Consider the following 17,731-nt stretch of genomic DNA (forward strand, 5'->3'; position numbering starts at 1 on the left):
AGTTCATGGACCTTGGGAATCTTCTAGAAACCAAACAAGACTGGGCAATTCCAGACAGCAAACTATATTCCAACTGCAGGCCAAACTTAGCCTGCCCCCTGCGTCTTTCCCACCACACACGAAAAGGGGAATTTTATGGGCCCACTTGCTATTGGTAGGTTTTACAAAATAAACAGATGTTAAACAATTTTTCCTCTAGGAAATAAACTAAGCCAGAGATCTTCTTTATGATTTTTTTTTTTTTGTAGTTCTTTGGGGAATAAGAAATCTCAAGGAATTATTTTCTCAATAAACAGTAGCAACAGTTTATTTTTGTTGGATTGACTTAAATCCTCCCCCACTTTCTTTTTTTGGGTTGAGAAATTGACTACAGAAATGAGAAAGAGATCATTTTTTATTCTTTTTGTGTGTGTGGTTTCTCTGGCTCGAAAAGAAAAGCTCTGCATTCTTTCTGTATTCGGTGCACTTCAAAGTTATAAAAATTTAGATAAAGTACATCAAGGTTATGGTTGTTCTAGATTTCAGTCTATTTATAACTTCCTCATGTTTCACATTTGTTTGACCTCGGGTTAAAGGAATGCTTTTGAAAAGAATAACGATTTGATCCTAGCAATGGATGTAGCAAAAATACTGGGGTCAATAAGTTAAATTAAAAGGCTTAAAATAAAAAAAGAAGAAGAAAAAGAAGAAGCAAAAACTAGATTTCGCAAACTTTAAGCTTAGGATTGCATGACAATAGAATTTCCTAGCTGTGTTCCTATAAAAATTTTACAGTGTGAAAAACATTTTTCAAAGTTTACCAGAGTAAAATTTGAATTAGAAGAAAGTAATTTTCTAATACTCTGAACTCATTTTCACAGCTTACATAGGGTCTCTCCCTGGATTTGTCTTTCGTATTTTTATATATGTATTTTGTTTGATTTCTTTTCTACAAAAGTCTGAGTATCTCCATGTGGGTTGGAGTGTTACAATATTACCTAAATTATATGTTTCAGTGATTTATTGAGAGGAAAACACAAGTTTTAAAACAATCTGTATGTGATGTTATTTTTAAGATATATGTGTATGTGTGTGTGTATCTATATATGTCAATTATCCATCTCTGGAGAGAGAAAAAGAGAGATATACAAATACACGCACACACAGAGAAAAATGCATAAGAACATGTCTATAAGGAAGCCATCAGAATATTAACAATTACCTTTGGATGTTAACTTCCCTATGCCCCTATTGATTTATTTCCAGAGGTTTCAATTTGTCTATAATGAACATATACTGAATACTAAATGGGATTTTAAAAAGAGAGATAGACATTTAGCAGTTGGGCTAATTTGCAACTTCTGGAATCCTAAAACTCCTCTAATTTTGAGAAAACTAATGACAAAACCTTCAGAAGGGGCCTTGTTTGAAGGCTGGAAATCCTATGGCTAGCTGTATTGTTTCATTAAGCAGAAAATTAGAATGCAGAATAATACAGATGGGATAGGATGAGTTTGGATACCAACGATTACGTTCTTCACCAGGCAGGTCCTCATGGATCCCTCGACTAGTATGCAAAGTGCAGAAGTATAGGTGCCTCCCCCTCCAAAAAAAAAGTATAGGTGCCCAGAGTTCCCTCCGGGTCTGGGCTAGTGTGTATCAGTTTCAGGTGCAACTTACATAGGAAAATAGTCATAAGATCAAGGGTCAGGCAGATCTTGCTAAATGAGATATTAACTTATGCTTAGAAAATTTTTCTTATGCAGCAATACTTTAAAAAATAACCACATCCATTGAGATGTTATGGATAAGATTAAATACTAACAATATGCATAGGTTTAGAATTTGGCAGACATTTTACTGCTTATAAATCAAAAGGAATGACAGAGCTAATTTAAATTACTGTCTATTGGGGTTTGCAATTGTAGTTTGCTAAAATTTAGATATCTAAGAACATTTCACTGCAGAAATGATGATAGTTTATGAACAAGGCAATCCCACAACTGGTTTTGAGAATCTCCAGCGTGTTAGCTACTGTACCTGTTGCAAGGAATACAGAGACGAATGAAGAGAGTTCAGCTTGTCACACCTACAAGTTCAAGACTTGCTTTGTCCTTTTGTTTTAAATAATTCTCAGAACAACAAATAAAAACGAGGAAGAGTGATTAGTGAATGTCAGCCACAAGAATGGGCTCTTTGGGGCTTCCCTGGTGGCGCAGTGGTTGAGAATCCGCCTGCCGATGCAGGGGACGCGGGTTCGTGCCCCGGTCTGGGAAGATCCCATATGCCGCGGAGCGGCTGGGCCCGTGAGCCATGGCCGCTGAGCCTGAGCGTCCGGAGCCTGTGCTCCACAACGAGTGAGGCCCACATACCAAAAAAAAAAAAAAAAAAAAAAAAGAATGGGCTCTTTGGTTACATGGACCATTTTGACCTGGATCAAGGCCGTTTATGCCATTGTGAGCTGGGGTGCAAAGGCCTAGCAAGTGGGGATTAGGAAACTGTTTGGAGCAATTACATCACATAAAGTCCCAAATGCCCAGTTTATCAGGATGAATCCAAGTTTGGTTCCTGTTGCCAAAAGAAAAGAAAAGAAAAAAGCAACGCACATATTAACTTACAAGCAAACCTTAAGGCATACCATCTATTATCAGCAATAAACAGATTTGATTCTTTTGTAAACGAGACTGTCAGGGCCCAGGGGATTTGTTAGCGTCTAGATAATCCTCAAAACTCACCTGCCTGCCCTATCAGGGGTATTAGGGAATTGTCAGTAATAAGGCTGGTTAGCGATCTTCTTGTCTGGTTCATTAAAGATTATTCCACCAAAGCCAGAGGGTCTTAACCAACCAGCTTTCATTATATGTTTCAACGTTACACATTTTATCAAGTCTCCTGTCCATAGAGGCTGTGAAGACTCTGTCAGCTGAGCAAGTCCCTGGGCCCTCACTCCGGGAAACAGGCTGGGACTTTGGGAGTTTTTAATCCAATATGGATTATGAAACAGACACAGAGCTCAGTGGCCACAAAGATGCTAAAATGCATATGGTATCCCACTGTCCACATACAAACACGGTTTAGGGAGCTCTGCATCAGGTTGAGTTAGGGACCCAGGTGAGACTGGGTGAGACTGTGGTTTCTCTTTTCTTCTTTTTGCCTTATTGTTCATATGATTTAAAGTTAGTGTTTTGAATAAATAATACATATACATGATTCAAAAGTTTTAAAATTGCAGGGCTTCCCTGGCGGCGCAGTGGTTGAGAGTCCGCCTGCCGATGCAGGGGACACGGGTTCGTGCCCCGGTGCGGGAAGATCCCACGTGCCGCGGAGCGAATGGGCCCGTGAGCCATGGCCGCTGAGCCTGCGCGTCCGGAGCCACAGCGAGAGGCCCGCGTAGTGAAAAAAAAAAAAAGTTTTAAAATTGCAAAAGGGATACAGTGAAAACCTTTCCCTTCCCTTTCTCCATTTGCCTTGTTCCTGTCTTCTCCAACAGGTAACCCCTGTCATTAGCAGCATTATTTTATCCTTTCATAGTTTTTAAATAATTGACTATAAGAAAATATGAAACATTTTTATTTTACTCTTCTTTTTACACAAAAGATAGAATATAATACAATTGTTCTGTGCCTTGTCTCTTTTCACTAGCAATGTCTTCTATTATACATAACAAAATAGTTTCTATATTAGTACACTATATTAGTAAAAAGAAGAAATAAACTATTAAGGAAATAATTTATTTCCTTATTCTTTTTATGGTTCCATACTTTTCTGTTGTTTCATGTACCATACTTTAAAAAATCGGTTCCCTGGTGAGGAACATTTAGATTTTTTTCCCCAATATTTTGCAATAACAAACCATGGTACAGGGAATAACCTTGCACGTTAGTTCTTTCACGTTATTACTATTTACTTTTTTTTTTAACATCTTTACTGTTTACTTTTCATAGGGCTATCTGGTAGTGGCCAAGACATGGGCCTCTCTCCCTGGCTCCATACGTTAATAACCAAAATTCCTAATAGGTTCTTTTTTTAAAAATTGAAGTATAGTTGGTTTACAATGTTGTGTTAGTTTCAGGTATACAGCAAAGTGATTCAGTTATTTATATATATATATATATAGATATATATATATATTCTTTTTCAGATTGTTTTCCCTTATTGGTTATTTTAAAATATTGAGTATAGTTCCCTGTGCTATACAGTAAGTCCTTTCTGGTTATCTTATTTTATATATAGTAGTGTGTATATGTTAATTCTAAACTCCTAATTTATCTCCCCACCATTCCCCTTTGGTAACCATACATTTGTTTTCTATGTCTGTGGGTCTGTTTCTGTTTTGTGAACAAGTTCATTTGTATCATGTTTTTAGATTCCACATATAAGCGATATCATGGTATTTGGCTTTCTCTGTTTGGCTTACTTCACTTGGTATGATAATCTCTAGGTCCATCCACACTGTGGTAAATGGCATTATTTCATTCATTTTTATGGCTGAGTAGTATTCCATTGTATATATGTACCACATCTTCTTTATCCGTTCCTCTGTTGACGGACATTTAGGTCGCTTCCATGTCTTGGCTATTGTGAATAGTGCTGCAACAAACATAGGGGTGCATGTATCTTTTCGAATTATAGTTCTCTCCGGATATCCCACTTCAGCAGTGGGATTGCTGGACCTAAAGGACTCTTATAGTAGGCAAATGTCTCTTTTATTTCCTCAGTGTGTAATTTGTGAAGAGACAGGTAAGGGATCATTTTGAAGCCTGGCTGTAACTCCTCTGCCACCTGCATTCTCACTCTTATCCTCATGTGACTCCTTCATTTCCTCCCATCGCTCAAAACTAACAACCTGGGACTGCTTGCTTTTTTTTTCTCTTAATCTCATCATTTTCAGCTGCATTTGAATTGCTATCATTTGTTTTTTCTCAGAGGTAGGGCAAAGTGGTGCTGAAGGATTTCTTACATCTTAGCAAGTCAGCTTCCCAGCGATTCACTCAACAAATATTTATTTAGCATCCACTGTGTCTCAGGCATCATTTTAGGCATTGAAAATACAGTAGCAAACAAAGTAAACTCAGTTCCCATCCTCATGGGGCTTACATTCTAATGGAAAGCAACACACCATAAATAAATGAAAGACAGAAATGGCAGGCAATAAGCAAATAAGTGTATAATGTGACGTCGGGCAGGGGTAAGTGCTTGGTGTCTTGGTTTAATCAGTTCAGGGGTGGAGCGTCCTTTTCAAATGGCATACGGAAAAAGGATTCCAACTCTGGCTTGAAAAATTACTTAAGCTGCTCTCTTTAGAAGCTTTCAGTCAAGGAGGTTCTGGCCAGAGCAAAAGTTTGTTGATTCTGTCTGACACTAACAGAGACGTTTGTGGTCATTTGAACCAACAGTGTCACTTTGGACTTGGAATTGGCATTAAAAGTGCTCTTTAAGAGCCAGTTTGTCTGTGGAGGTGTGCTTGGGAAGGTTTTCTTTTTACTAGGTGTGTTACCGAAAGTGAGGTCTGGCTGCTCGCCACTCAAAAGCCAATAAAGAGGCAATGTTGGTGGAAAGGAAAGTTTGCTTTATTTCAGAGGCTGGCAACGGGGGCGAGGGCGGGTGCGGACGCCTGTCCAAAGGCCAACTCCCCTTCTCTCACAGCCAGTGGGCAAGAGCTTTCATAGATGGAGGGAGGAGGCTACCTGTAGAAATAGCACAGTCAGCTCTGACGGTCATCTTGAAATTGGTCATGTGGTGGTCTGACTGGCATCATCTTGATTGTTTTAAGTACAGTTAGTCTTCCTTTCCGGGGTCAGTTTTTTCCCATTTCCTTGAGGCCGGTTATCGGAATTGTGGCAGCTGATGTCATGGCTACAGTCTGGTCATCATGTAGTTAACTTCTTCCACCTGATGGGGGGGTTTCAGTATCTATAAAACAGGTCCTTGACTATGCTAATGACTAAACTATTATTATTCAGTCTTGTTGAACTGTTTTCCTTTGTTTCTGCATTTTCTCACTTCTCTGATTAAACTTATTTGGCTAAAGTTTTTCCATAGACAAAGGTAGGTGGAGGACATGAGGGGGAAGGACCACAGGGTCCTGCTCCATTTCAAATATATTCATTTCTTGTTGCTGCTGTATTAAATGACCACAACCTTGGTGGCTTAAAACAACACAGATTTATTTATTTTTTATTTATTTATTTATTTTTTAAGAAGATGTTGGGGGTAGGAGTTTATTAATTAATTTATTTATTTTTGCTGTGTTGGGTCTTCGTTTCTGTGCGAGGGCTTTCTCTAGTTGTGGCAAGCGGGGGCCACTCTTGGTCGCGGTGCGCGGGCCTCTCTCCGTTGCAGCCTCTCTTGTTGTGGAGCACAGGCTCCAGACGTACAGGCTCAGTAGTTGTGGCTCACGGGCCCAGTTGCTCCACGGCATGTGGGATCCTCCCAGACCAGGGCTCGAACCCGTGTCCCCTGCATTAGCAGGCAGATTCTCAACCACTGCGCCACCAGGGAAGCCCCCAACACAGCTTTATTATCTTAGGGTTCTGGAGGTCACAAGTCCAAAATAGCTCTCATGGGGTTAAAATCAAGGTGTCAGCAAGGCCCTGTCCCTCCTGGAAGCCGGAGGGGAGAAGCCATTTCCTCGCCGTCTCCAGCTTCTAGAAGCTGCTTACATTCCTTGCCTTGTGGCCTCTCATCACCCTGAGTCCATGTCACATCTTGTTCTGACTCTGATCCTCTTGCTTCCCTGTCCCAAGGACCCTGTGATTACACTGGGCCCACCCACATAATCCAGGATAATCTCCCCATCTCAAGATCCTTAATTTCATCAAAACTGCAAAATAACATTCACAGGTTCTGGAGATTAGCATGCAGACATCTTCAGGGCTATTATTCAGCCCACCATGTAGGCAATTAAGAAACAGCAACTGAAGATAACTTTTAACATATAAAATGAATTAAAATAACAGGGAAAATTATGTAAAGCAGCAGCCCCCAACCTTTTTGGCACCAGGGACCGGTTTCGTGGAAGATAGTTTTTCTGTGGACTGGGGTTGGTGGGGGGGTGGTTTGGGATGATTCAAGCGCATTACATTTATTGTGCACTTTATTTCTATCATTATTACATTGTACTGTGTAATGAAATAATTATACAACTCACCAGAATGCTGACAGGAGGCGGAGCTCAGGTGGTAATGTGAGCGGGTGGGGAGCGGCTGTAAATACAGATGAAGCTTCATTTGCTGCCCCCCCCCCCGCTCACCTCCTGCTGTGCCTCCCGGTTCCTAACAGGCCACGGACCGTTACAGGTCTGTGGCCCAGGGGTTGGAGACTCCCGGATGTAAAGGATAATCTTGGCAGAGGATGCCTCAAGATTCAACACTTTGAGTTGGACAAATTAATTCTAAACATCTGCCCTGTGCCAGGATATGTTCCAGGGGCTTGGGATACACCAGTGAACAAAACAGGCAAAATTCCCTGTTCTCATGGGGCTTACATTCTGCAAAGACATTACAAATAAGCCTATTATCTAGTGATTTAGTAGTGGATAAGTGCTTTGTAAAAAAGAAAATGGATCAGGGGAAGGGTCGGGAGAGTCCCAAGAGAGTGTGTGGGAAGCGGGGGATGGGGGGTGGGGTGGGGTTGGGGGAACCTGCCTATGACACTAGGCGGCACTGCAGCACAGTTTTGGAGGCTGAGATTAGAAACGGATCTTACACAATTCAGCATTTGAGAGCCAGAAGGAATTTTAGAGGTCAGCTAGTCTAACTTCCTCAGTTTGTAAAGAGAAAGCTAAGGCTCAGAAGGTCCACAATGTGGTCTCTAGTTATTTTGCATTTGGCCTAAATTTGAGAGACAGTCTCCTCTCTCCCCAAGAAAGCCAGACATAGTCATCACCTTATCAAAGGCAGCGCCTGCCAGGAGGTAAGGCTGGGAGGGTTTTGTATCAGAACAGCAGGAGGGATGGATGATTTCAGAGTGTAGTTCCATCTATGCCACTGTTGAAAAATTATTCCACAGAACTTCTAATATTCCTCTTTCTAAGTGCAACATTCTGAAGTCTTGAATCAGTGACACTGGCCCTCCAGCCTTTGAGACACAACTTTGGCGAAAATAACCTACATCAGCCAGACACCAAAAGGAAGGGGAAAATGAATTATGATAAAGAGGCTTTGGTGTTTGTAACAAAAGAATAATGCAGCTTCATTTTCCTAACTGTTATGGCTTTAAATGGTTATTTAAGTTATTTAAGCTCGAAATGGTTATAGTAAACCATGGTTTGATCAGATATTTTTATCCACTATCTCCTTGGGTGTGACTATTTCCCAAAACTGTAGTTGTAGTTGAGCCAGTACAAAAACTCAATATTTTGACGATTAACGGTTAGAGTTATTCGAGTTTCATGACATTTATAACACCACGTGGTAACAATGTAACGTGTTTCCACTCAGGAGACCTGTATATTGTAGGGCGGCATTGGTCGAGACTTGGGCATTCCTGTGGTTTACAATCTGGAGCAGCGTTCTCTCTGCTTTCTCGGCTTTCTCCTAACACTCGCAGTCTCACTCTCCACGTCGCAGGAGCTATCCCGTCTCTGCAGAGCCTCCTGGTTTCCCTGCCCCTCTCACATAGAGGGAATTGCATCATCCTTTCTATTTCCATATCCCTTTTCTCCATTTCACCAGCAGACCTCAGAGCCCACCCATTTTTCCTACTTACACCTGTCTACCTCTGTCATGGATAGCTTCTTTTCAAAATCTCCTTTTTAAAAAATTAAAAACAGAACTACATATGATCCAGCAATTCCACTCCTGTTTGCATTTTCTTATGCAAAGAAAATGAAAACCCTAATTAGAAAAGATATATGCAACCCAATGTTCATAACAGCATTATTCACAGTAGCCAGATATGGACGCAACCTCAGCATCCATCAACAGGTGAATGGATAATAAAGATGTGGTATGTACATACAATGGAATATTACTCAGCTATAAAAAAAAGAATAAAAAATTGCCATTTGCAACAACATGGATGGACCTGGAGGGTATTATGCTTAGTGAGGTAAGACAGAGAAAGACAACTAAATACTAGATGTTTTCACTTATATGTGAAATCTAAAAAATAAAACATGAATGAATATAAGAAAACAGACTCATGGACACAGAGAACAAACTAGTGGTTACCAATGGGGAGAGGGAAGGGGGGAGGGGCAAGATAAAGAAAGGGGATTATGAGGTATAAACTACTAGGTATAAAATAAATAACATACAAGGATGTAATGTATGGCACAGGGAACATAACCAGTATTTTATAATAACTTTAAATGGAGTGTAATATATAAAAATATTGAATTACTGTGTTATACACCTGAAACTAACATAATATTATAAATCAACTATACTTCCGTTTGCAAATAAAGATAAAAATAAATAAGTAAAATTTTTTTCTTATTTGGTAAAATATGGACATCATAAAATTCACCATTTTAACCATATTAAGTGTACAGCTCAGTGGCATTAAGTACATTCACGCTGTTGTGCAACCATCACCACCATCCATTCCCAGAACTGTTTTCATCTTTCAAAACCGAACTCTGTACCCATTAGACACTAACTATTTCCCCTCCCTCCAGCCCCTGGCAACCCCCATTCTCCTTTATGTGTCTATGAATTTGACTACTCTAGGAAACTCATATAAGTGAAACTGTACAGCATCTGTCCTTTTGTGACTTGCTTATTTCACTTAGCATGATGTCCTCAAGGTCCATCCATGTTGTAGCACGTGCCTGAATTTCATTCAGATTAGCTTCTTGAGGTCAGGAATCATGATAAATGTTTGAGCTGAAAAAAATGGGTGGATATAAAGATAAAGTAATGAGATCTGTAGATGATCTCAAAAGAGAGGAAGTTAACACTGACTGCCCCGTGTCAGCAGGGTGAGCGCATGTGACCTGCTGCTTCACCTCCACCTTCCAGAGCTCATGCAAATGTCTCTTGTGAATGACCCCAACCCAGTACCACGCAGGCAAGGAGATTCTGGGAGAAGTGGTCCTAGCCAAGCTGGGTCGACACTGCGAAAGCCACCACAATGTTATTAGAGTGTATTCCAGACAGGAGGGAGCTTCCATGTTGGCCAGATACAGAGAAGAACCAAAACCTCTCTTTACAATTTTACATTTCTGATAACTGGAAGAATTTTCCACAGATGGTCTCTGGCTCCATGCCTTTCAAACTTTGTTTCTCTTCTACTACTCACACTTCTGGTGCCAGGTGCCCCAGGAGCACATTCTTATTGGGGTATGACCTCTGACCTTTGCATCTTTATGCTGGTGAGTCAGCACAGTGGATAGCAGAATTTCTGAAAGCCATTCCTAAACCAGGACGGCTAGTAATAACCAAACATGGAAGTGGTTGCAAATCACATAAACGTATTCTATTAAATCTAAACCAAATATATCCCAGCTCATCTTCTCCTTGGGCGGACTCCCAAAATACCTGCAGCCGCTCCAACGGCACCCAACGCAAAGGAAGTCCAAGAGAGGAACAGCTGAAGTAGATGAAGAAAGTGTCTTTTTTTTCTTTTTTTTTTTTTTTTTCCTGGTACACGGGCCTCTCCCTGTTGTGGCCTCTCCCGTTGCGCTCCGGACGCGCAGGCTCAGCGGCCATGGCTCACTGGCGTGCGGCATGTGGGATCCCTCCTGGACCGGGGCACGAACCCGTGTCCCCTGCATCGGCAGGAGGATTCTCAACCGCTGCGCCACCAGGGAAGCCCGAAGAAAGTGTCCTAACCAATGGTAGTTAAAATATTCTACTTTGGTACAGTTTACCAAAAAAAAGTGCCCTTGTGAACACATTGGTGGGGGCTTGGAGGGGACCAGTGCAAGTCAATGGCCCTGAGGCTTAACTGGCTTTGGGTACATTTGCATCTTGCTCGTTCTATGCAAGGTATTATTTGAATTGATTTTTGTTTTAATTATTTAAAATAAATTTATTTATTTTATTTATTTTATTTTTGGCTGTGTTGGGTTGTTGCTGCACACAGGCTTTCTCTAGTTGTGGTGAGCAGGGGCTACTCTGTTGTGGTGCGTGGGCTTCTCATGGCGGTGGCTTCTCTTGTGGAGCACGGGCTTCATTAGTTGTGGCACGCGGGCTCAGTAGTTGTGGCTCGCAGGCTCTAGAGCGCAGGCTCAGTAGTTGTGGCGCATGGGCTTAGTTGTTCCACGGCATGTGGGATCTTCCCGGACTAGGGCTCGAACCCGTGTCCTCTGCATTGGCAGGCAGATTCTTGATTGTTTTTTTAACACCCTTATTGGAGTATAATTGCTTTACAATGGTGTGTTAGTTTCTGCTTTATAACAAAGTGAATCAGTTATACATATACATATATCCCCATATCTCTTCCCTCTTGTGTCTCCCTCTCTCCCACCCTCCTTATCCCACCCCTCTAGGTGGTCACAAAGCACCGAGCTGATCTCCCTGTGCTATGCAGCTGCTTCTCACTAGCTATCTATTTTACATTTGGTAGTGTATATATGCCCATGCCACTCTCTCACTTTGTCCCAGCTTACCCTTCCCCCTCCCCATGTCTTCAAGTCCATTCTCTACGTCTGTGTGTTTATTCCTGTCCTGCCCCTAGGTTCTTCATGACCCTTTTTTTTTTTTTAGATTCCATATATATGTGTTAGCATACAGTATTTATTTTTCTCTCTCTGACTTACTTCACTCTGTATGACAGACTCTAGGTCCATCCACCTCACTATAAATAACTCAATTTCGTTTCTTTTTATGTCTGAGTAATATTCCATTGTATATACATGCCATATCTTTATCCATTCATCTGTCGATGGACACTTAGGTTGCTTCCATGTCCTGGAAAGCGGATTCTTAACCGCTGTGCCACCGGGGAAGCCCCCAAAATTAAAAAAATAAATAAAAATAAACCTTTAAAAAAACAACAAAACCACAGCAGTCCTGGTGAGAATGGGCACAGCTACAATTTCTTCAAGCAGAATCTGAAAGAAATTGAATCATTTAGCAAATAAGTCATTGGAGGTTGTTTTTTACCTAAAAAGCCATAAGGACCAGGGCATTTTTAGTAAGGATAACAACTCATATGGCAGTTCTCAGAATTGTAATGATGCTAGAGGAACATTTTCATCTTATATTTATTAAATACCTACAGGTTACAAGTCATTGAGCCAGGTGCTGTGGGCACACAGCAATGACAAGATATACTGGGTCCCTGCTCTCAAAGAGCTCACATTCTATTCCTATAGATGGCGTTTCTAGACCAGAGCACTAGCAGCCTTTCTATAAGGGGGATTGCCTGAACATCCCTCGCCCTGCACCCTAAATGACAATAATACACTCTGAAAGCCCACCTGATTATGGGCAGTAGTTCCCTCCCACCTTGAGAACCACCGTGGGAAAGGCAACAATAAGAAAGTAAATTCACAAATTGATAAACATTGTGATGAGGGCTGTGACGGATTAAATGATCAGGTTGTTGTGCCAGTGAAATAGACCAGGGGGATGCTCTAGTTTGGGTTGTCAGCTCAGGCTCTTTGAGCAGGTGGCATGTGGCGAGCATTGCCCTCTGAGGAAGGCGCCATTAAGACCCTCATAAGCCTCCGGGCCCGATTGTACTCTCCTTGGTATGCATCCTGGACTTTACGGTATGAACGTAAAAAAGGAGATGGCCTTTGGCCAAATCGCTCCAGGGACCTGCTCAGTTACTGGGAGTCCCTGGTTGTTCCCTAAAGCTAGGAAAAGCAACCCTGGAGGGGAAATTGGTGCCTTTGAGGGAGAAGCCGAGAAGCCAATCAACCAGCTGATGCCGATAAGGCGTGACTAAGCCGAGAAGCCAATCAACCAGCTGATGCCGATAAGATGATGACTAAGCAAATTCCCTGCTTTAGGGGGATATATACGGCTATGCTTTGTTATTAAGCTTGCCTTGCAACCATCAGTTGCTTGTGCCCTTCTGATCCCATACCTTGGTGCGTTCAGTTCCCTACCCCCTCTCGTCGATTGTTGCTGCACTTTGAGGACCCACCGCGGCTGGCGGCAGTGGCAGGTAGGGCAAATGTCCAGGAGGATGCGACAATATAGCCATAAGCATTCTGGGGATAGGAAACAGCATGTGCAAAGGCCCTGAAGTGGGAGGGGCCTTATCGCACTAAAAAAACAAAAAACAAAAGCCAAAAAAACCCACAGAAAGAAGATGGGTAGGGCTGAGATAAGGTTGAAGGGACAGGCAGGGGCCAGATAGAGTAAGGACTTCAGGGTCATGGTGAAGAACGGGTTTTATTCTAAATGCTTCTGTCAAAATTTCATAAATAACAGAAGTAAAACCAGTGAATCCCCAAAGTAGTAATTGGTAAAAGTTTATTGCGCCCACATCAAAAAGACATTTTGCAAATTGGGAGCACTCAAACCAAAACATGGAATGAGGCTCGGGGATATATTGTTATAAAGCAGCTTATTTAGTGAGAAAGTAGTGACTGTTTATTCTTCACAGTGATTGGTTACAATACTAGAGTTTTTTTCAATATAGGGAATTTGTCAGTGGTTACCTTGGGAAATAGTTCAAGTTTTTGCTAATGATTTCCAGATGCATAAGCAAGAAATGACCTAGGTCAAGTTGTCTTGCAAAATAAGCTAAATTAGGCTTTGCTTGTATGATGAAACAGATTTTGTCTGCTCACGGAATTTTCAAGGTTGCTCTTCATTTGTTTTTCATTTTAACACTTCTCATTGGAAGTCACCAAAGATTTTTAAGAAAGGAATTGGTGTGATGATAATAATAATGAGAAGTAATTAACATTACTGAGCATGTGCTCTGGGCCAGAAGAGGTTTTAAGCTCTCGGTATATTAACGCAACATATCCTTATAATAGCCCTATGAGGTGAGTACTATTTATATTCCCATCTTATAGGAGGAAACTGCAGCAGGGAGAGCTTAAGTCATTTGTCCAAAGTCACACAGGTAAGCTGTTTTAATACCTTAGCATTCTCCAGACTGTGAAGCCCGAGTTTTGACAGACTGGCAGGAAGGAATTGGAGTGAAGCGCTGTGTTCGCTGCCCCGTGTCTTCAACAAGCATTTCTCTGGCCCAGAAAGCTGCCAGCAGCATCTATTCTGACCCTATTACAGTCATATATGTCCCATAATGGATTGACTGTTAACCGAGGCACGCACACGGTGAGACAATCTTTGTTGGGTATAGTATTTAAACAAAAACAACAAAGAAATCCCTAGAAAATCTGGCCACGTCTGGCTGGGAAAATGCAAGGTCTCTCAAAACCCGCCCTAAAAACCCAGAAGCACGGGAAGGGTTGGATTCAGTCACCCCAAAATCCACCCATTCAGACTGTCTGCTCTGCCTCGCGTTACAGCCTGGAAGTTCTGACAGCCGGAGGGGGCAGGTGCGCAAGAGCGGGAGGGGCGCGGCTTGCGGGGACGGGGCGGGGCGTGGAGACACGGGCTCTGGGCAGGACGTGCGCGGGACGCGGCAGCGTGGGGGCGTGGCGACAGGGGCGGGACGAAGCGGAGACGGACATGGCGGGGGCGGGGCCGGCGCGCAGACAAGATGGCGCTGCGTCTGCTGAGGAGGGAGGCGCGCGGAGCGGCGGCTGCGGCGCTGCCGAGGCTGTGAGTGCAGATCCCCAGTCCCCCGCCACCCGGCCAGGCTCGCCGTGAGTTGGTACCCGGCTCAGTGCCGCGCAGGCGCGGCCTCCTCGCCCACTGGCGGGAACTCCCGCCGGCCAGGAGCACCGTGCGCCTCCCGCGCGCGCGGGCTCGACCTCTGCCAAGGTCGCCGACGCCCCGCGAGGCTCGCCCCACACTGTCCGTGCCTCCCTGTGGGAGGGCCCTTGCTTGGGCCGGGAAAATGGGTACAAGCGTTGGATCTCTGAGACCCAGAAAACAAAACTAGCGTCCCCACACGTGGAAACCGTGAACTTATGCGTGTTTTATAAAAGGGGGCCCTGGAGTCAGCCTCTCAGAGGATGCTGAGAGGCGGCTCGCCTCCACTGTTGTTGGGCACAGCGGTTCCCAAACTGTCTGGTCTCAGGACCCCTTTACAGGCTGAGAGATTATTGAGGACCCCGAAGAGCTTTTGCTTGTTTCTGTTGATTTTAACGGTATGAGGAATTAAAACAAAAATTTTAAATATTCCTTTAAAAATAAATCCATTCAAATTTAACGCAAATTGCATCTTTAATGAAAATAACTATTAAGAAAAAGTGGCATGGTTTTATATATTTGAAAATCTCTTCAGTTAAATTAAGGACCATTGGAGTCTCATATCAGCTGCCTTGGAGGAAGTTTACCAAGAAATTCCAGGCTCATGCAGTCTATTTGGAAAAGGGAAGACCTGACAGACCCTCTCAGAGGGTCTCAGGGCACCCCGCCCCCGCCCCCAGGTGTCCTCAGATCACACTTTGAGAACTGCTGGTTGAGACTTGCTTGTTTGCCAACTACATGCACATACAGTATCTCATTCTGTTTGCTGGTCACCATGTGAAGAAGCTGGGTGAGTCGTTCATAAAGATGAGGAAACTGAGGCTCGGAGAGGCTAAGTGACTCTCAAAGCAGAGAATGGCAGAGTTGGGTTCAGAAACCAAGTCAGTGGCTCCTGGTCTGGAACTTCTTTACATTTACTTGCTCGGTGCTTCCTGACTCACCGGTGTCCCATACCAGGACCCACCCGGTTTTATGCATCCCACCTTCCCATTTCCTACATCTGGGCCTGGTAATGTCCCTGGACACCGGAGCTTACCCCTGGAGCCAGAGGAGCCCCTGAAGGGGTGTACCCAGACCCTTCCAGAAAGTCCTTTCCTGGCCTGTGAAGGGGCCAGCTTCTGTGGCCTGTTCGACAGTGGGTCAAGTGACCACACCCAGTCACCTACTTCTAAGGCTCTTGGGGCTCAGCTCATAATGCTCGTCATCTCCCTTAGCACACTGGCTTGTTCTCAGCACACCTACACACCCCACCAAGGCCATGGCAGCAGGCTTTCATGCAGGGCCCTTCCCAGAGCCTACACCCCAAGTTAAATCCTGTGGGTCCTGGCGCCTTCAGAACACGTGGGGATGGGAAAAGTAAATGTGCCTAGGGTCAACTTGGAAAAGTCTGCCTAGACATGCCTTAATTTCTATCCCAGTTGTGTTGCACGTCAGCTTCAGGCCAGTGGACTGGCTTCTGTTGGCTTTTTTCTTCTGTTTTTAGAGTATCAGTAACACTGCTGATAGGCAGGTGCTGAAACCTCTTCTCGACCCTCCAACATTTGCCTCTCTTGCTGTCCCTGATGCTTCCCCGCCTATCCTGTCTTCAGCCTTACAGCTCTCTGTTGCCACTTCTCAGTTTATATAAATACCCTGTCCTCAAATTGGGGGAACATAACTGCCTACAGGTAGGCGTGCTGTTGCTAGGGATGTCTTTTAAATCCTCAAAGAAATGTGTGTGAATAGTAACCCATGCATATATACACATCTAGAAATATTTCTGATGTAATCATCTGTATCTATATATATTAAGCTAAACATGAGTTCATACTGTCTCTAATTCTAATCCATTACCACATGAATCATTCTAGCCTCTTCACCGTGCTTGTTTGTAAATTTTCACTTCCCCAGTGAGAAACTTGGCTCCCACCATGCGCCATCCAGTTACTCAGTTATTCAGTTTCAGCATACACATGTAGCAGTATCTGACTTGTTAGACCATACTCCATGGGAAAAAAGCTTTATCAACTAGAGTGCAGTGCTTAGGTGTAGTTCCTTTCCCTTTAGTCTTACAGGTTCCACTCATTTCCACAGTTACTTAGGTTAGCACCTTTTTCTTCCATCCCCTTCAGTGAAGTTGTTTCATTTATTCATCATACAGTAAGAGTCTCTTTTTCCTTTTCTTGTCTAGTTGCACTAGCTAGTGGTTTTAGTAGCATGTTAAATAGGAGTGTTGAGAGGGGGCATTCTTGCCTTGTTCCCAATCTTAGGGAAAGCATCCAGTTTCCACTGTTAAGTCTGATGTTAGTTGTAGGTGTTTTGTAGAACTTTTTTATTCCCTATTTACTGGGTTTTTTTTTTTTTTTTGCGTTGTTTTTTTTTTTTTTTAACATGAATCAGTGTTGAATTTTGTCAGGTTCTTTCTGTAATCAATTGATATGATCATATGATTTTTCTTCTTTAGCCTGTTGATGTGGCAGATACATTAATTGATTTCTGAATATTGGACTAGCCTTGTATACCTGGCATAAATCCCACTTAGTCATGGCATATAATTCTTTTTATACATTGTTGGATTTGATTTGCAAATATTTTTTGAGGGTTTTACATCTGTATTCATGAGCAACATTGGTCTGTACTTTTCCTTTCTTGTAATGTGTTTATTTGGTATTGGTTTCTATATGTCTCATGTCTTTTTTGTTCCTCTGTTCCTTTTCTACTGCTTTCTTTTGCATTAAATGAATATTTTCGTATGTAATACTTTTTATTTCTTTAATGATTTTTTCCACTTTTTTTTTTTAGTGGTTGCTCTAAGGCTTACCATATGCATCTTTAAAAAAATTGTGGTAAAATAGGTATAACATAAACTTTTCCATCTTAACCATTTTAAGTGTACAGTTTAATGGCATTATCATATTCACTATCCCCCTGATTTTTTCATCACTCCAAACAGAAACTCTGTACCCATTAAGCAATAACTCCTCCTTCCTAGCACCTGGTATTCTCTAATCTACTTTTTGTGTCTCTGAATTTGCCTC

General features: G+C 42.6%; 1 protein-coding gene across 13 annotated transcripts in view; it reads left to right on the forward strand.

Annotated features, from left to right (window-relative positions):
* The first annotated feature begins 14,534 nt into the window (after nucleotides 1-14,534).
* Nucleotides 14,535-17,731, forward strand: part of CLYBL (citramalyl-CoA lyase) — a 244,936-nt gene continuing 241,739 nt past the window's right edge. For 11 of the 13 annotated variants that reach the window (XR_010837253.1, XR_010837250.1, XR_010837251.1 and 8 more), the window contains exon 1: nucleotides 14,547-14,621. Coding sequence is in view for 6 of the 13 variants with exons in the window: in XM_067016703.1 (XP_066872804.1) it covers nucleotides 14,560-14,621 (62 nt within the window). In the remaining 7 variants the exon portion in view is untranslated. Of the gene's footprint in view, nucleotides 14,622-17,731 lie in introns of all 13 variants that reach the window. The other 2 variants (XM_059041973.2, XM_067016705.1) reach the window with 2 other exon arrangements.

The sequence above is a fragment of the Kogia breviceps genome, chromosome 16 (assembly GCF_026419965.1).
Source record: "Kogia breviceps isolate mKogBre1 chromosome 16, mKogBre1 haplotype 1, whole genome shotgun sequence".
NCBI classification, from domain to species: Eukaryota; Metazoa; Chordata; class Mammalia; order Artiodactyla; family Physeteridae; genus Kogia; species Kogia breviceps.